The 20,725-nt window shown below is 46.0% G+C and overlaps 1 protein-coding gene across 1 annotated transcript in view; it reads right to left on the reverse strand.

The window, feature by feature from the left end:
• Positions 1–7,895: 7,895 nt before the first annotated feature.
• CDH2 (cadherin 2) overlaps positions 7,896–20,725 on the reverse strand; it is a 188,292-nt gene continuing 175,462 nt past the window's right edge. The window contains exon 16 of the mRNA XM_019547330.1: positions 7,896–9,279. Within this exon, the coding sequence (XP_019402875.1) occupies positions 9,073–9,279 (207 nt within the window). The 3' untranslated portion in view covers positions 7,896–9,072. The remainder of the gene's footprint in view (positions 9,280–20,725) is intronic.

Below are 20,725 nucleotides of genomic sequence, written 5' to 3' on the forward strand. Positions count from 1 at the left end.
GGCCAATTGATGCCTCTGGTCTGACCAGATCAAATGGACTAAAATACCATATTTACTTGATTATGAGATGAGGTTTATTTTCTGTGTTTAATAAAGGGCGGGGGCTGGTCTTAGAACTGCATGGGGGAGGGGCCAGGCAGCTGCTGTGGCTTGGACTCCCACTCCTACCTGGGGTTAGGGCCATAGCCACAGCTTCTGCCTGCCCCTGCCCTCACTGCCTGTACACCCCCTGCATCTTTTTTGTGCCTGCCCCTCTCACCCCCGATCTCGCTTCATGCGGGCAGGCTCTGTGCACACTACAGCCCGGGGCACTGAGCATGGCCCCAACTTGGCTTCATAGCAGTGGTGCACAACCCCCACAGCTGCTACAGGGACTGTGCTAAGGCAGTGCTTAATGCCAATAATTATATTCTATACATGGAAAATTATAACAAATTTATAAGTTTTCCATGTATAGAATATAATTATGGGGGGGAGGGGTCATTTAAAATTCAAGTAAATACAGTAGATTTAAGTGCAGATGAGCAAGTCATCATTCTAGCCCACATACTGGGGGGGGGGGAGGGGGGCAGTGTGCAAGTAGTCTAAAATACATTACATTTGCTTCTAATTTCCCCACCTCCTTCCCTAAGGGTCCTTTATGTACACATGCAAGATCGCCTGCCCCCTTTTATTATATTCTTAATATTTTTCTTATTATGATATTCTTAGTGCCAAGATGACCCAGTCAGAACAATAGAATCATAAGGTTAGAAGGAACCTTGAAGGTTATATAGTCTGACTCCCTGTACAAATGTAGGATTCACCACTACTTTTAAACTAGGAAGTTGCTTATTTAATTTAACTATTCTTATAGCTACAATGTTGGATTTTTTTTTTTGAGATACGATACTTATTTGCTTTGCTGCATTTAAACCTATTGCTTTGTATCCCACCCTCTATGGTGTGTGTGTGTGTGGGGATTGGGGGGGAGTGTTTCTTCTTGCTTCTGGAAGTCTTTCAACATTTGAAAACTGCTATTGTGTCCTCCAGTTTATTTCCTTTCCTCTAAACTAAACATACTTAATTCCTTCAATCTTTTCTCATGCACCTTTCTTTCCAAACCCTATTTTCTCTGCAGTATGCCCTTTGTTCAGAACCTATACAAACTGAAAGGCAGGCACTGTTCTTAGAGAGTTTATATTAAGAAATCACTATGTAAAAGGCATATTTAAAAAATAGGAGATGTGAGTGATTAAAAGGAGGAGGATACCAATGATACAAATAGGTGGCTGCATAAACTCATAGGTTACAAAATGCACAATATACTGATTCTTAAAGATTGATAACTGTACAGATGTGCAGTTATTATTACCAAGTGACAACTACCAATTGATAACTGTAGTACATTATTAAATAACTCTTGGCACAGCCCCAGATCCTCCATTCTGCAAACAAACAGGATCAAGAACAATAAAGACTAGAAGGAATACCAAACCTGATCATCTCTGACAGACTTACAAGATTAGCAAATGCAGGAAATACCACTGTGGTGAAGGATTTCAGAATGGCTTGCTAAATTTTACTTGACAAAATAATTCCAATGATTTTAGGTATGATAGCTCAGTTCAGTATTCAAGAAAAAAGATGGTCAGTTAAGTTCCCACATTTTCAATCCCCTTCAAACGGCAGACACATGGAAGTAATTTGGTAACAATTCTACTCCTACCCAAAGTAGTACCCATCTCTTGTTCCTTGATGTAAGACCAACAGTCTCCTGAATACCTGCAGAGCGATCTGAGAGTATCTGAAGTTTATATCCAATTCTCCACTGGCGATGCTTTGGGGGTGCACACAGGAGCACGTGTACCCCCCAAGCTTGGTGGTGCACCCCTTGCAAAAAGTGCCACCAACACTGCCAGTGGTGCCTGCAGGCAGTTGTCGCTCACCACCCTCCCCCCTGTGCCGCCGACACTGCTGACCATGTCTGTGGGTGGTCCCCAATTGCTGCTGGCCACTGTCGATGCTGCCAGTGGCATCTGTGGGTGGTTGCCGATCGCCGGTTGGCCCTCGCCCCCCACCCCACCACTGACACTGCCTTGGCCGCCTGCAGGAGCTCCCCACTTGCCACAGCCATGCCCTTGCCATCCCCCACCCAGCCTCCAGGGGCATGCAGCGTTCATGCAATTCTCAGTCTGAAGAATGCTGCAAGATGGATGCGAACAAGGGAGACCACATATAAAAATGTTCTTTAGACTGTGTGAGAGAGACAGAACAAACATACATATACATATATAAAAAACTCACAAAACTTCTGAGCAACAGCATACTAGATCTGAAATGGCTCTCAGCACCAAATCAACACTGCTCCATTGGAATTGAAAAATATAAACTATGGAAATAACCTGCTGTCTAAAGTGTTTTTGTCCACAATTAATGGAAGAGCATCTCTTCACAAACAGATGCAACCAGAGCATGAAATTAAACATTTCCTTTCATTTAAAATGTAAATGACATTATGAACGTTTTAAAAAGCAGATCCAAACAAATGCAAGATGAAAGAATGGGGGGAACAACACTTTAAGGGTTTAGTGTTTACCTGTGGAAATAAGGTATTTATATGGAGCTTGCAATTCAGAAGGCTATGGAAGCATTTTACAGCCATTGCATCACTTGCAAGTATGCCTATGATAACAACACTATACACAATGGGTCGGATTACTGCACATACAGGGGAACAACCAGCCAGTGCCTGCTAAGAGATCACCATATGGTGATACTATTGCCATGTCTTTCTGCTGGCTGCTGCTTCCTCTCACATCCTTGTCATAAACTAGATGTTTTTCCAGAATCACAAACAATTGATGGCTATTTCTGTTCCCGCAGTGAGGTCCTCCTTCAAATGTCTCATGAAGGAGTTGGCAAATGAACAGGTGCTCCATAGTCTACACACCACACTCTCATATATTAGAGTAACCCCATTTGATCACGTTTGGTTTTGATCCTCCAGTTTGCATGTGCAGGTGATTCAGGCATCACTATGTTGGCCAATCTATATCAGCCCTTCTGGGAAGGTCCTCCCAGGGCTCCAAGTCCATTTCAGAGCATTGGATTGCACATAATCTTTCCTTCCGTAACCTCAGTTGTGCCCTGTCAGCCACTGGTCACAAAACTCTTTTGCACTTTAAGCTATTTTATTACTTCTGTGTGACCATAAGAGTGCATGCCTGGTCATATGCCATGATCTTTCATTTTTGCTTGCTACCTTTTTCTTTTGATATCAGGTGGTGCAATGCCAGCCAGTAGGTGTAAGTTCTGTTGGCGGGAGTGTTGGAGTTGTTTGGCTTTCCCTAGAGTGTGAATAGCAGAGTCCAATCCTCAACTGTGGGGAGTCCAGAAGATCCCACCCCAGTCATCCATGCTAGTGCTTTTTCCCCCAAGCATTTTCCCTCCTCACCATTCTGTGGCAGCAGGCCTCTAATAGTACTGTGTTATAAGACATTACTTTAAAAAGAGGAATATTAACTGTAAAGATATGGAGAAGGGGAAGGTTATATAGCCTTACTTTCTGCTAGGAATCTTCACCAAACATTGGGCATGTGTGTTAGCCTCACAAATACAGGGCTGATGGCTCTAATTTGCCAATCTTTGAGATTATTCTAATGAAAGTAAATAGGTATCCCCTCACTCAATGCATGTGATCATCATTGCTTTTTGTAAGAGCTGTGTGTTTACATAGAAAATACATCCATCATATTTCAGTAGAACAATGTAATACAGCAGGAATGTGGTATGGAAGCCAGGAATTTTTTAGCAGTATTTTCCCCCCTTCTTTTTTGCATTGTTTCAGTAAGGTGGAGTTCATCTGACATTTCCATTTTGTTGCTTGTTGAGACAGCAGCTAAGAAATTGGCTATTATTATTTTTACTAGATAAATTTTTGCATAAGCCACAGCTGCTGAGAAGACAGTGAATAGTGCTGTGTGTTAAAGGGGGCCTTTTGCTTGTCTGTATAATTTGCATACATAAATCTTGCTGTACGACTCTTAACTACTTTGCTCACCTATGTACACACACGTCTTCATTTGCTCATTTTTAACTATGCCTAGACCTTTCCTTATCTCTCATCCCTCTCTAAATACGTAAGAAAGCTCATCGCTATAATGCTTAAGTTAAAACTTAAAGTTTTGTACTAGACAAAGTCAGTTACAATTTATTTGTACCATACAAAGTATCTGAATAAAATAGAATGACATATGAGGACACTAGGAATCTGTCTGGTTCCCAGAGATGTCCAAGACAGAACTCCCACTGACTTTAAAGGAGCAGGACTGGACTGTGAAAACAGACAAATTCACAAATAGCTCCTTAAAGAAAATGCAGTGTCAATTTTGCAAATCTTAGTGGTAGAGGTTCACTGATACATCAGTCCAATATCAGATTGGCAACAATATAAAGAAAATTGTCTGCATCAGAAATTGGCCTGATGTGGCTGACAATATGGCTGAAAAAATGGCCTGTGCATGCATGCAGCTGCAGCGTAGCATATAGGTGGTGAGGAATGCAGCCCGGCAGCTTGGAGAGTTGCGTGCAAGTCTGTCACGTTGGAATGGGAGGTAAGAGGCATGGGGCAGATCACGGCTCTGGCAGTGAGGGAGGGAGTGGGGCTGGGGCTGCCCAGGTGGGGCAGGGTGTGAGATGAAGCTGCAGATTGCCTCAGGGGCAGCTCCCACTGCTGCATGCACCTTGGGAGGGCATGGTGGGGAGGCATGTGCCCCCAGATCTGTGCACAGTGGGGTGGGATGCCACTGTGGGTTGGGATTGAGGCTGCACTGGGCTCTTCCCAGTGGTGGGCCTAGGCCAGGCTGCGCTTGGGCAGTGGTGCTGGGACCGGAGGTTGGGAGGGCCTATGGGAAATTTTGGGGTGGCTACAGCCCTGCCCTGTAGCCCCCTCTCAGCTCTGCCACCACCCGCTCTGAGCACAACCCAGCCCAGCCCCCACTGGGAAGAGCCTGGCGCAGCCCTGGCCCCAGCCCGCAGTAGCAGTTCACCATGCACAGATTTGTGGGGCACACCTCCCCTCTGTGCCCTCCCAGGGTGTGGGCAGCAGTGGGAGCCATCCCCAACCACAAGCCATAGCTTCATCCCACACCTCGTGCCAACTGGGTAGCACCTGCCCCAGTTCCTATCCCACCTCTCTCTCTCTCTCTCTCTCTGAGTGGGGGCCTTGAACTGCCCCCTATACTCCTTCCCTCCCCCTTCAGCAGATTTACCAATATGATTTCCAATACAGAATGGAAAGCTACACAGCTGGTATCAGCCAATATGCCTCCATAAAAACTGAATATCAGTATCGGCCTCAAAATTCTCTATTGGTGCACCCCTACTTACTGGGCCTTTGTACACACCACAAAATTGGTCTTTAAAAAGTGGCTTAAATGGCTTTTTGCACTGCTTTAATGGTGTTGCTGTTTGCATGCTCAGCATCATATTGCACTTTAATGGCATTGTTTGCATGCTCAGCAGCATATTCTGCTTTAAATGACTTTGGTATATAGCAAGATAAAACACCCCTGAGGTGTTTTAGTTTGCTACATAACAAATTGCAACAGTGCACATGGAGCTGAAAGCCACTGGCCTGCCAAGCCCTGAGCAGCTCAGGGGCCATGGGACCCAGTGGCAGTTCATGTAGGCAGGCTGCACTGAAGACAAAATAACAAAAGCACTGAGCCTGATCTTCCCCAAGTCTGCCTAAGCTGTGCGGGGGCCCAGTGCTTCCCTCTGTGGCTACAGGGTGACTTCATGGATGTGGCGCCACCCGGGACCACCTGGGCCAGGTACCACCTGGGGGGCCCCTCCACAGCTCAGGGACCGCTTGACCCGCTGGCAGCTCCCCCACTTCATCGAAGAGGCAGGTAAAGATTGGGCCACCACCCTTGTCTACATGCCACAGGGGTTGATTTCAATTTAATTCTCCCTATATTGAAACAGTGTTTGTAAAAACCAACCATTTCAATTTAGGGAGAACTAAACTGTATTAAACTCCTGTGGCATGTACAAGCAGCCAGGGGATATGAGACATGCTAAAGTTAAAGCTCAGCTACACAGATTACAGAAAACAGGTCTGGAACCTGGACTCAAATTCTGAAAGCCATCCTATAGCTTGTGCTCTTAAGTAATGTACATAAAGGGCAAAAGGCTGAAGTAGAACCCAGAGGATACCTAAGCCTATGTTTCTAGCCATCAATGCATGCTAATGACAGTAAACTGCATCTAACTGGATGACTTGGTGGCAACATGATGAGGTAGCGCCTATAAAATATCACAATGTTACAACTTTCAGAGTAAGATGAGTATAGGGTGCCTCAAAATCCTAGCTCTCACTGCCTTGTGGGTACTCCTTGATTGCGAAAAGGTTAAGGGACATCTCCCTGACAGAAATGTACCCTTGCTGAGGCATTAGGCCAGGGGCGGGCAATTATTTTAGGCTTACTGAGTTTTGGCAAGCCATCAAGGGCTGCATGACAGGCAGCCCAAGGCAGATGCATATTAATTTTTAACAATTTTTTAGGGGCCCCATGGGCTGGATAGAATGGCCTGTTGGGCCGCATCCAGCCCCCGGGCTGCATTTTGCCCACCCTTGCATTAATCAGTCAGCAGCAGCTCTATTCTTTTGCTGTCTCGCAGAACTACAATCATTGAGGCACTAAACATCTGGGCTCGGTATGTCTTTTAGACTGTCTTGATGTTTAGGACAGCCTCCACTCCTCCATACTCTTGCCTAGGTATATGTGCTGAAGGTCTTGGTGTGGTGGTTGCATTGACTTATTGCGCGTACTCCATGATCCAGAGGATCGATGGTTGCCAAAATAGATGCTAATGCAGAGAGCTGCTGCATTTGGCAAGAGGCCTGGAGAAACCCTGTTGCTTGGCTTCCCTAGCAAACAGAGGAAACAGGGTAGTTTTACATGTGCTCTGGGCATGGGCAGTACTTTGAGAGCTGCTCTATTTAAAGCACTGTGGTATCTTGTGTATCAGCATCCTTGCACTTGAAAATGGTGGCGGGGGTGCTTGAACTAAAGCTTGTTCAACGAGCTCTAGTTCAAACACCCCCACCACCACCACTTTCAAGCATGGGGATGTTGATACATGAGATGCAGGAAGTTGCAATTGCCACACTCTAGCAGACTTAATTAATTCCAGCACATCAGAGCAGCCTTCGTACTCGTGTGTAGGCACCCATTGTTTTAGTTGAACCACATGCTGTTCAGATTTTGCCCTTAAATAATAGGAAGAAGAATCACTAAAAATAGGCAGCCTGCTATAAGGGAAAAGCAGAATTGCTGTGCCTAATACATTTGTTTTGTTTGGAAATCAATCACTATCTCAGTTAAGAGATTAAGCTAGGAACCATTAATCACCTTTTACTTTATTTTTTATAAATAACTGCTCTTTTGTTCAAGTTAAATCAAAAGGAACACTATAACGGGCTTGATCTGATTTGCACTGAGGCTACCAGGTACCTGCCACTGACTTCAGTATAACCAGATACAAGCAGCAGGTGCTTTGACAGTATTTGCAACCTCCTGGGTTTATATCAAGCAGTATCGTGCTCATATTAAAAACAATATTTCGAAACTGAACTGCTCTAATTCTCAGGAGAAAGTACATTAAACTTAAAAGCCCGCCATTTATTCAGAATTATGTATTTGACTTATTAGGAAGACTACTCATTCATGTTTTCCTTTGGTAACTTCCTTAGCTTATAAGTAATTTATTCACAGTTCAAGTATACCAAATGGCAAAGAGCTGTACACACTTTTCACTATTATTCAATTAACGTTTATGATCTTACTTTTTTTATTATATAATCAGAACTGGTAAAGTAGAAAAAAAATGTCAAACCAGCCACCAGATCCAAAATTAGCATTTTATTCAGAACGTCAGGGTCAGAGGTGTATCATTTATATTCTGGTACACAATACAGAGGCAAAGCTGTTCTCAGAAGTCTCCCCAGTTTAAAAGCTCCTTTCTTTCCAACATACTGTATATTTACTCGTGCCACCAGTTTCAGGCCACCCCTTTCTTTTTTTTGGTACAAATTATGTAAAACGTTTGTGCTAAGAACTTTTCTCCCTCCCCAAACCAAAAAAAGAAAAACAAAAGAAAAAAAATTGAGTACTCTAACTACAGTTCAACAATTGAATCAATGTCACTTGTTTGCAACCTGTATTGTAAATACTTTATCCATAACGAAAGATATAAACATGCAAAAACCTGAATCCATAGTCCAAATAATACATACACATGTTCTGAAGTTTCTGCACTTCTCCATAGACTATGCCAATAAAACATTATGTACACATACCATTTTTACAGTGAAGTGGGAAAAAAAATACCAGAAATTTAAAAAAAGGAAAAGAAAAAGTGTACATGGATTAAGACCAAAATGTGTCTAACATTCTAGTGTAAGAAAAAAAAATCAGTTCTGCTACAAACTGGTGATATGAAAACTCCCTTTATTTGCAACCAGCTGCATAAGTTTTAGAATTTTAGTGAAAAAAAAAATCCCCTAGCATCTAAAACTAGAAGTAATGTACATTTTTCAATCTCATGGTCTTCTTCCCTAGGTAATAAAATTGTTCCATGAGGTCTTCCCCCCCCCCCATTTCCTTATTTTAATAAAAGCAATGCAATGTAACAAAAGCATGTTTGAAGCATATCATGGTTTAACTTACTCCTCCCTACCCCAACATATTTCATCTCTTTAATGCATTATTTCAGAAATCAGTACCATTAAAGCCTTAAACATAAAACTAATTCCGATCTGAAAAAGGTACAAAAAGGCACATAAAATCCCAGTGCTTCTGTACTGTAAAATTCAAGTGTAACTGAGCTCAATATTTCTTTTCCAAACAGCATTGGATTACTGATATTCCCACTGAGCCCAAATTGTTTTGCAGCCTATGCCAAAGCCTTCAGCAAGCACTTGTGCTAGTAGACTACAAAGTTAAAGCCTAGCTTCTGTATGCTTTTGGGGAATATCAGCTGAAATGTTTGTACTTGTCCAAAAAACAAAGTTCACTTTGAAGTTCAGTCATCACCTCCACCATACATATCAGCAAGTTTCTTGAAACGTGGGCCCCAGTCATTTAGGTAGTCGTAGTCTTGCTCACCACCACTACTTGAAGAGTTGAGAGAGCTCAAAGATCCAGCAGTAGAACCACTACCTTCATAGTCAAAGACTAAGAGGGAGTCATACGGTGGGGCTGTAGGGTCATTGTCAGCTGCTTTAAGTCCCTGAAATAAATAGGGAAAAAAGAGAAAGGTTTATATGCAATACAGAGAGCAGAAATGTAAGAATCTCTAAATTCAATTATACTAACTACTGTCTGAGAAAACCTCCTTCTTACTCTTATGAATTTCCTCAAATTTCACCTAATATAATGGCAGTAATATTTTTAATACCTGAACAAAAATATAAATAATTACACTTCCATTCCAATGGTCCGGTCGCTGGTGCTCAGTTACTGGACATTTAAGGCCTAATCCCAATTGTTCTTACAGGCACTGCAATGTCAAAAATTTCACATAAGATCATGTGTGGAAAAGACTTACCTGAAGAGACAGGGAGGCGGTGGGACACCGCGCTGGGAGCCGATCGCACCACAAGTGAAACCGTGGCGGTCAGAGTCGCCGTGGCAAAAGATCAAAAGGAAAAAAAGGAGCAGAATCAGGAGGAGCTGGGAGCAGCTCCCGTGTCAACCTGGGCCCACTTTATAAGAGCATTCCGGGGCAGATTGGTTGGCCAGACGCCCAACACCGGGCTAAAAGACCCGGCAGAAGAGAAGCTCGGGGGACTGCAAGTAGAGCGAGCCCTCAACCAGCCAGAGCACTTGAATGTTTCCAGTGAGGGGACCTGCTGGGTACCCTGGAAAGGGGTCACAGTGGGGATGCAGGGCCAGAAAGGCCCCAAGAATCTACTTGCAGGGTCAACGCGGACCGAGGAAAGCAGCAGCAACGACTGGAGTACAGCTGACCCAGCAGGGCCAGGACCTGGACACAGCTGATGGATGGTAGGTACCAAACCCAGGGAGGAGTCGACATGCCCGGGGATGGAATGCTGCCGAGACCAGACACCATGGGGACAAGGAGAAGTGGGGCTGTAGGAGATGCTCGGCTTAGAAGCATCACCATTAGCCTGTGGCCAAATACTCTGAGAGACCAAGCGCCAAGAAGGTTCAGAACATCAACCTCGACAACACAGGTGACAACATCGTGGTTGGTGGCATGTGGGGTGTAGGGGAGGTAGAGCCCCAAGAAGAAGGAACAATGGGAATGACCAAGGGAAAACTCCAGAGGAGGTGGGACCAAACATCCGCCTCCTGATACAAACATAATCAAAGACTTGGCAGGCGAGGCACCTGGTGGACCGACCCAAAGTCACCCCAATATCCAGGCTATCCTGCCCAAGGAGCCATGGTAAGGTTCAAGAAGAACACACATGTGATGTTCAGGGGAAAGGCATGGGAGGCTACACCATGATATGGACATAACTGTCTCCAAATGGCAATCCAAAGCCCTTTTGTATAAAGCAAGGAATACACTCCTCTAAAAGAGTGGATTTCAAGGTCTACAACCTGTTCCCTGGGTATTTCTGTTTTTGGACCAAAGACCATCTACTACAGAAATGAACACACCATCCCGAAGCACAGACTAGAAACCTGGTTTCTTCCCCCTCATGGTTTGCAGGGTTGGTCACTCTCTTGCTTATGCTCCTTCTGGCTACATGTATCTTGTGTTTTCCCCTGCTCAGCCAAGGCTTTGTAGGTGCTAGAGCAGGGCAGATCTGGATTGCTTTTTTGTGCTTTAGGATACCATCTAAGCTATATCCCTGGTACTCCCAGAAAGAACCTCACCTACCTGTTCCTCCACGTGTGTGCTAACCCTGGAAATATTGTGGGGAAGCTGCTCTGAAGGTGTTCTCATCTCCATTCTCAGATGTGCTGGAAACAGAATGTGCTACTTCGAAGTAGCATATTGGAGTCACTGCCAGAACACAGTCACCCACTTTGTTTGCAAGTTCTGGCATGCTTGAGAGCACCTCCTCCTTAGACTGCTGTGGAATACAGAGGTACCCATACATACCTCATTTAGTGGTACCCATACATACCTCAATTCTACTTCACCTCCTTTCTATTTTAGGTACTTATGAGAAACATTTTAGATCAGGACAATTTCTCCCCCCTGAAGCCCCTTCCCTCCCTATTACTGTCAGACCCCGCTCTCCCTGAGCACATGGAAGTGAGGGGCAAACTTGAACACGCTAACCTTGAAATAAACATGCCTGTAGTAAGTTGCATATAGGTAAATTAAAATGAGTATCCCTAGACTTAGGTCATCCAGAACTGATGCATTTTCCCTTTAATAAATCTACTGCAATTTTAGCACAGCTACACTTTTAGGCAGCACTTTTGTACCTACTTCTATATAGTGCAAACTAAGCATGTTATTAGTCCAAAGCCAAAAGGCTCATGATTTACCATATTGTTGATTAGGCTGGGCCCCAGCAGAGTCAACTGTGTTTCAAGCCCTGGTGACCCCCTAGCTCAGCACTATTCAGTATGTGGGTATGTCCAGATGAGCGCACACATGCTTTTTCCCAGGGACAAATAGAAGACATACAATATGTGCTACTGTTACTTGTCTCCAGGGAATGCCCATGCACATGCGCTCTGGCATGTGGCAAGCTGCCTCAGGTGGGGTAGGGGAGGTTTGGGCCAGCACCTGGGCTAGCCCCAGCAACCTTTCCTGGGGTGCTGGGAACCTCCCAGGACTCCAGCAGCAGTGATCCAGCAGCAGGGAACCTGGCTGGTAGCCAGAGTGTGGCTCCTGCTGGCTGGGCTCTGGTTCTGGCCGAAGCAAGTACCAGCAGCGTGCGCCACTCCATTGTTTTCAGGCATTGGTTTTTCTGACACCAGCATCTGCCAGTGTGAACTGCCATCCCTCCCCCAACCCATGCTGCAAATTAGAAGTGTGGTGAACACCTTTATGTGTGACCACCCATGCCGACTAGGGGGAAGAAAAAAAAAAATTTCACCTTGTATTCATGTAAGTACAGTAGTCTGTCTGTCCATCTGGGCACAGACAGATTCATATATTATTCATACATACATACACACACATATTCATATACATATTACAGATACAGACACACACAGAGACCATGATCCATACATCTCACAACCTAAAATATAAACAAGATATGATAGAAGATCAGATGGTAGAGACAGAAAGAAACATTAAAAGATGTAGGTGCATGAGCATAAACTAGTTCCAATAACCCTTGTGAATAGTACTAGCCCTACCACTGAAATACAGCTAGTTATTGGTCCATCTGTACATTCCACGGGCAGGATTAGGTTAGTCAAATCATTAAGGGTGCCTATACACGAGCCTGGAGTAATTCCAGTGCATCAGACCAGACTTGATTAATTGAGTCTGCTGGAGCTGGCAATTACTGTGCTCCAGCAGCCTCCCCTGTCTCCTGTATCAGCACCTACATGCTTCAAAATGGCAGTGGGGGTGCTTTATCTAAAGTTCAGTTGATGAGCTTTAGATAAAGCACCCCCACTACCATTTTGAAGTGGAGGGACACTGATACATGAGATGCTCTGGGCACTTTAGAGTCACTCTGAGCCACTCTAATTAAAGTGCCCTGCAACTCCCAGAGCATGTGTATAAACACGCTAAGAGATATTATATAGTGCCTTATTCAGCCCTTTTGTTACTCATTGAAAGAAGTGATACCACTTAATGACATAGGCTTGATGAGTTTACCACCATCATACAGAAGTTATCACATGGTTTTTACAAGCAAAAATAAATTTTACAAGATCAACACTCGATCTTAGCCAGAAGGCCAAGAAGCAGCACGTGATGAAAGTCTGGATATGTGCTTTAAGGGTTTTTTCCTCTCATACTTGGGTTCCAAGATTATAACTTCTTCTGTTACTAAGTACTCAATCTATGAGACCACCAAACTGAGGTTGTAATAATTTTAAAATCCTGCCTCTACAGCTCAGCAACCCAGATTAAAATAATACCAACTCTCTTTCCTCCTCCCTAAAACAAAAAACCTCCAAAGCCTTAGCACTCTGAGTTTATTTTAATTATTTAATTATCTCTAGGTTTGAAAGGCTGGGTGGTAGAGCGAGTGAAAGATGTCTGACAAATTCAGCAGGCTAGAATTGCTTTGTTGGTGAAGCTTATTTTCAGAGTTGGAATTATAGGTAGAGCTGTTGCCAAATCTCGTTTGGGAGGGACATTTTTTTCCCCTAGAAGATGTCATTTTGCAACAAATATACAGCTAGAAACGTATCCTGGTTCCCTGCCTGGGCAAAATGTTTCATTTGCCTGCATTATGAAGACTCGTTTGGCTTAAATAGTAACATGGATTTTTGGGACAAGGTACCAAGGAGTGTGGAGCGCATCCCAGGATTTGATTAACAAGGATTTCCACTCTGGTGTCAACAAAAGTAAGTGACAGATTCTTTCAGATGCTAAGGCCACCTGCACGTGCCCAACATAAGGAGAGTGAGAATGTTCCACAGTCTACACGGTACTTCTCAACCCAAGCAAATAATCTGAAAGGGCTCCTCTGCTAGCCACTGGCATTATTTAGGGGCATGAAACATACATCTTGTGGGCCACCAGAAGTTGAGGCATGGCCTGACACACAATACGGGGCACTTGGGCCTTGGTGAACAAGACAATTGGTGGCAGGAGGGTGAGCAAGGGCTGATACAGCTCCACTCACCCTCTGAACACTTTGCCCATCGCTCTCTGCCATTGTCCCAGCCCCTTGGTACTGCTGTATGTCCTAAAACTGAGCTAGAGCTGTGTCACTGGTGACAGCTCCAACTCCAGTACTGAACATGCAGTAGGAGCTGAAGCTGTGCCATGTATCCAAGGTCAAAGCCAGAGCTGCTACCACTGTATGCCAACAGGCGCTCTTTGGTTCAGATACGGCCAGGGGTTCAAGGTGAGTTTGAGTCCCTTGAGAGGAAAAAGAAATCCCTTGTAAAATCCCATTTTGGCTAGAACCCAGTGAAAGTATAAACAGGCAGGTGGAGAGAAGAATCTGTTGCTTTTCCTCTCTATCCCCCTTACCCCCAACACCACCCTAACCCTGACTCTCTCCTGCTGTCCTATGAAGCAGTACTCAGCTCTAGGAAGGAAAGCAGTACTTTATAGAAACGGCGGGCCTTATCCACTGTCTCTCAACAGCACTGGTGAGATCGGAGCAGCTCCCATGCCAACAATTCACACAATAGCTCCAGAATCCTCCCCCTGCCCCAGCCCCATCTGTAATTTCATGCTTTGAATGCTGCATGGCTGTAAAGGGCATTAGGACTGAAAGGATATAGTAAAAAAATGCTAGAATGTGTTAGAAGTCCCTACCAAAGCAAAATTAAAAAAAATACCTGCTCTAGAGGTCTAGCAGTGTCACTGTAAAGTGAAGGTTCAGCTGTGAACCTAATCACGTGTCTTCAAAAAAGTGGTAAAGTCGCCCTGCTCCCTTGTGTGGCTTCACTGGGACTACCTCAGGCCACAGCTCTAGGAGACTATAACTAAACCAGGGATAGGCAACCCCCAGTATGCATGCCAACTAGTGGAACATGAAGAGATTCTCCTCAGCACACTAGGAGGTGTGCTGAGGTAAAACGTTTAAAAAAAAATACATATTTTTTTAAGTTGCTGCTACAGGCTCTCCAGAGCAGCCACAGCTCCAAACACTGCGGCAGATACTGGGAGCAGGGTCAGGAGAATGCACACTGCATCCCTGCCTGCATTGTCTTAACTCTGCCCCCAAAGCCTGCTGTGGTGCTGGGAGCTTTTATGAAGCTTTGTAAAGCGCTCAACACCACCACAGAAGTCTGTATTTCCCTCTGCATATATGAAGGAAGCACGTGGCTGAAGGTGGCAGATCTCAGTGGTCTGTTGGTGCTGGTGCTGATTTCTGTGCTTTGCAAACTGAGAGTTTAATGTTGCGTATCATTCAGTTTATTTTGCTCTGTTAAATCGATTCATACCCAGTTGTTGCCGTCTCTCAAACCAGTTCATATTATTCAGTTTTTTTACTTTTTAAAAACAGCTCTTATTCAGTTTATTTTAATCTCTCTACTTTGCATTCCTAGATTTAAACATTTCATATTGTTAAATTTTTTGTGCGTTTTTCTGCTCTCTCAGTCTTCTTGGAAATACTTACCCAGATTTATACGTACTTCAAATCATTTAGTTCTTTCTGATTTTCTGCTTTCTGTTTGCTTGTTTACATTGCTTGGCCTGCCTTTGGTTGCATAAACTTTAGGAAATTTTAGTTAGAAGGTATACAAAGGTAACATCCTCTCAGTTTCATTCCTCCATCCCCCCAGTTTCGGGCTATGGGCTGAAGAGGGAGAGGAGGATCGAGGCAGTCAACCAAAGACTGCAGCGCTGGTGTCATTGTGAAGGCATTGGTTTCCATAATCACAGTCTACTCTTTGGTGAGAGAGGCAGTGGTCTGCTGGGAAGAGATGGCCTTCACCTCACTCTGCTGGGGAGGAGGCTCTTCGCGGCCAGACTGGCCGACCTGGTCGGCCAAGCTTTTAGCTAAGCCCACTGGGGGATATGGGGACTACCACCACTATATGCCCACTGGGCAACTTTTGCAAATCCAGCAGGCTAAGACACTTAAGGGAACCTACCCCTACCCCAGCCCTGGAACAATCTGTGGGCAAGGCAAGAGCCCCCAAGGGGACACACACATGCCTGTACAGCAGTGCCAGGAGCTTGGGGAATAAACAGGAAGAACTGGTCCTACTGCTAAACAAGAATGACTATGATCTCATAGGGATAATTAAGACCTGGTGGGACTCCACCTATCACTGGGCCACAGGTATAGATGGCTATACCCTGTACAGGAGGGATCGTGTGGACAGAAGGTGCAGGGATGTAGCTCTCTATGTCAAGGAAAGCTACACATCCCTGCAAGCCAACACTGGCACAAGGGTGGATGACTGGAATCTCTCTGGGTTAAAATCCATAATGAACATGGCACAGGGGACACAATGGTGGGAGTCTACTATAGACTCTGAGTCAGGATCAAGAGCTCGACCAGGAATTTGCCAGGGAACTGGTTGAGTGAGGCTGCATGCTCCTGGTGCATGGCTGAAATGGGAGACTTCACTTACCCAGACATCTCACGGGAAGAGCACTCAGTCAAATCTTCATGTGCGTGGATGAGCTCAGACTCAAGAAGTCTATGGGTTGATGAGAGGCAAAGCGCTGCTCAACCTGGTACTGGCAACTGGGGACAACTTATATCAGTGACCTAATGATCAAAAGGAAGCTGGGAGATGGTGACCATGAGCTGATCACCTCTCACCATCCACCATAAAGCTGGCAAGTCAGTCAGCAATGCAGATGTCCTCGATTTCAGGGAAGCTGAACTGGACAAGCTCAGGAGGCTTGTTGGTGAGGCCCTAAGAGACCATGACCTAAAGGGAAGGGGAGTTCAAGATGAATGGTTGCTCCTCAAGGGAGCGATCCTGGAAGCACAAGAAATGTCTATCCTGTCTCGGAGGAAAGCGAACAAAAGGGCACAGCAGCCCCCTTGGCTCGCAAGGAACTAGTGGACCTCCTGCATCTAAAAAGAAAGAGCTATAAAGGATGGAAGGCTGGATCCACCTCAGAGGAGGAGTATTCTGTACTGTAGGGAGCAAACCAGGAAAACCAAGGCTACAATTTGCTGATGACACTAAGAAGCGGGAGGACGTAGGCATGCTAGAAGGGAGGAATAGGCTGCAATCAGACCTAGACAGGTTACCGGGGTGGGCGGATGAGAACAGGATGGGATTCAACATTGGCAAGTGCAAGGTACTGCACCAGGGAAGGAAGAACCAGCACCATACCTACAGGCTGGGGAACTCCCTTCTCAGAGGCAGAAAAGGATCTTGGAGTCATCATTGATACCAAGATGAACATGGGCCAGCAGTGTGGGGGTGCAGTCAGGAAGGCCAACCATACCTTGGCATGCATCCACAGATGCATCTCGAGCAGGTCCAAAGAGGTGATCCTCCCCCTCTATGCGACACTGGTCAGGCCGCAGCTGCAGTACTGCGTCCAGTTCTAGGTGCCGCACTTCAGGAGGGATGTAGACAACATGGAGAGGGTCCAGAGGAGGGCCACTCGCATAATCAGGGGGCAGCAGGGCAGGCCCTACGAGGAGAGGCTAAGGAACCTAAACCTGTTCAGCCTCCACAAGAGAAGTGACTACCAGGGAGTGACTAGAAATAACAGTCACAAGCTGGCAGAGAGTAGATTCAGACTAGACATCAGGAGGCGCTACTTCACTGTCAGGGCGGCTAGGATCTGGAACCAACTTCCAAGCAAAGTGGTGCTGGGTCCTACCCTTGGGGTCTTTAAGAGGAGGATAGACACCTTGCCGGGGTCATTTGTCACCAGTACTCTTTCTTGCCATGGCAGGGGGGTGGACTTGATGATCTGCTCAGGTCCCTTCTGACCCTACCACCTATGTAACTGAACTCCAACTGGCTACACGTATCAAGGACAACAAAAAGTCCTTTTTTTTAGGTACGTGGGGAGCCAGAGGAAAAGCAAGGGTAACACTGGACCCCTGATAAACCATATGGGGCAGCTGACAACTGACACTCAGGAAAAAGACAACCTGCTTAATGGATTTTTTTGCGTTGGTTTTTCACCAGCCTCAAGGGACGGCCCTGATCAATATGGCACAGGACAGCCAGGGTAAGGAAGAATCGTTACCCATCATCAATGTGGACATGTGAAGGAACACTTTGAGAGGCTGGACACCAAGTCAGCCAGCCCAGCCAGTTTACACCCCAAGGTACTCAAGGAGCTTGCAAGCAGCATAGCTTAGCCACTGGCATGGATCTTTGAGAACCTGTGGTGCTCAGATGAAGTGCCCAAAGATTGGAAGAAGGCCAATGTGATGCCTATTGTCAAGAAAGAGAGAAAAGTAGATCCAAAGAACTACAGGCCCATCAGCCTGACCTCTATCCCAGGGAAGCTGTCAGAAAAAATTATCAAAAAGAGACCATTCTTGACAAACTGGCTGATGGAAACATCCTGAGGGATAGCCAGCACAGGTTTGTTGCAGGTAGGTCTTGCCTGACCAATCTCATCTCCTTCAATGACTAGGTGACATATCACCTGGACAAGGGAGAAGAAATTGACGTCACATATCTTGATTTTAAAAAAGTCTTCAATCTCATGATCATCTCATGGAAAAACTGGCCAACTGTGGCCTCGGCTACATCAGTCTGATGGCTGGGGAATTGATTCCAAGGTCAAACCCAGAGAGTGGTAGTTGACAGAAGTCAATCATTGTGGTATGCCATGACCAGGGGAGTCCCCCAACATTCTGTCCCTAGGCCTATACTCTTTAATATCTTCATTAATGATATGGACATTGGCATCAGAAGTGGACTGGCCAAGTTCGCTGATGACACCAAACTTTGGGGTAAAGCTTCCATGTCTGAGGACAGCATGACAGCCTCAGAAAATGGACAAAAACCTGATGGTGTTTAATACTGAAAAATGCAAGGTACTTCACCATGGGAAGAAAAACTCGCAGCATGCTTATAGGCTCAGCAGTGTTACGCTTAATAGCACTGCACCCATCGGGCCTGGATCATACGGTCCCTCACCGCCCAGCCCTGGATTTTGATGGTAACCATTCGCTCTGTCCCTCAAAGGTATGGGGCCACTGTCTCCTACCTTGGGTGGTCTTCTCCCCTCCTAATCCTGCCTGCCACAACTTTGATGATGCATCAGTGGTGGAGGGCTCTGACCGTCCAATTCCGGCTACCCCCGGCCGAGGCGTGATGTTCTTTGCGAGGCTCCAACCTCCCCTGTACCTTGCCCTATACCCAACCCCAACGGCGTGCTTCTGTTGTTGTTGGCGGCCAACCCTCTCTATAGGTGGGGTCTTCCTGGTTCCCGCTGGAATCAGGATGAGGGCTAAGTAACCCTAGGCCCCCTAACTCTTGAGCCCTTAGTAGCCCTGTCTCACTTTCACTCCAGTGTCCAGGGTAAAATAACAATTAACGCAACAAAAGGAAGAGACTGGCACCACGATTGTTTGCCCCTTCTCAATACTCCCTTGGTCACTACCCTGGAGCGCCTAGTAGTGGCGTGCTCCCCTTCCCCAACTACCCCCCTAGTGCTACCTCCCTTAGCCCGTGGTGTATTCAAATGCGTGTCCGCCCTCGACGTCCCTCAGCAAAGGAACCTTCCCTCGATGGGCTCCCTCCTGGGTCCTGTCCCGGGCGTGAGGGTCTTAACTGGTCCCTTGATTGGCTACCTCCTTTCCAGACGATCCGCCGGCCCCAGTCTCCATTGATGAGGTCCCTCCTGTAGGCTCTCTTCGTGGCCCGAGGGTTATATACAGCCTGAATACCTGGGTTCTTCTCAGTCTGGCAGCACCGTCTCTACATGGGAGCAGCTCCAGACCCTTTTCTGTCCTGTGAGCAGCGTTCCACTTTAAAAAAACCGCAGCTAACGAGCCGCGCAGGTCCCGCCGCTGCTTCCAGCTCTGCCGCGGTTCCTGCAGCCGGTAGGATGTTTTTGCTCATTCCCCCTTTCTTTTCATTCTCCCTGGGGTGTATTGTCCCCCAGGCCTCCCCTTAGCCCTTCGGGGCTCATATCTTCCCCTTGCCCCGGGACAAGCACCATGGCTGAAAGGGACTTGGGGGTTATGATTGACCACAAGATGAATATGAGCCACCAATGTGATGCTGCAGCTGGTAAAAGTGAGCAAAACTCTGGCTTGCATCCATAGATGCTTCTCAAGCAAATCCCGGGATGTCATCTTCCCACTGTACTCGGCCTTGGTGAGGCCACAGCTGGAGTACTACATCCAATTCTGGGCTCCGCAATTTAAAAAGGATGTGGAGAAGCTTGAGAGAGTCCAGAGGAGAGCCATGTGCATGAAAACAGGCCTTATGATGACAGGCTGAGAGCTATGGGACTCTTCAGCCTGCAAAAGTGCAGATTCAAGGGGGACCTGGTGACTGCCTATACATATAAGGGGTGTACATCAGGATCTGGGGGAACGCTCCTTTACCAGAGCGCCCGAAGGGGTGACAAGGTCGAACAGTCACAAACTCCTCCAAGACCATTTCAGGCTGGACATAAGGAAGAACTTTACTGTCTGATCCCCCAAGGCCTGGAACAGACTGCCGCCAGAGGTGGTTTAAGCACCTACTCTGGACTCCTTTAAGAGACATTTATCTTGCTGGGATCCTGTGACCCCAGCTGACTGGGCAGAGGGCTGGACTCGATCTCCCAAGGTCCCTTCCAGCCCTAATGTCTATAAAATCTATGAAACATTCTGTCACCAGGTTTTATATTGTTACCAGGTTTCAAATTTTTAGAAAACCTGGTATTTCCTTTTTTAAAAAAAGAGCAACTTTTATGATTATTAACTATATAAATATGCAGTGCGTCCTCCCATGTACAGTGCCATCCTGGTTTTGTGTCTCTCGCATGCTGGCACTCTGGCATCTCACAAGGTAGACATTACCCTTTTTTTGGCATGACAGCCAAAAGTGTTGACTACCCCTGAACTAAATGCTCAATACTTTCCCACAGAAACCAGTGGTCAGACACATTGTTGAGCAAGGCTACAAAGCAAGATAGTCCTCAACTGAAATAGATG

Source organism: Crocodylus porosus, unplaced genomic scaffold, assembly GCF_001723895.1.
Source record: "Crocodylus porosus isolate Cpor-Errol unplaced genomic scaffold, CroPor_comp1, whole genome shotgun sequence".
Classification (NCBI taxonomy): Eukaryota; Metazoa; Chordata; order Crocodylia; family Crocodylidae; genus Crocodylus; species Crocodylus porosus.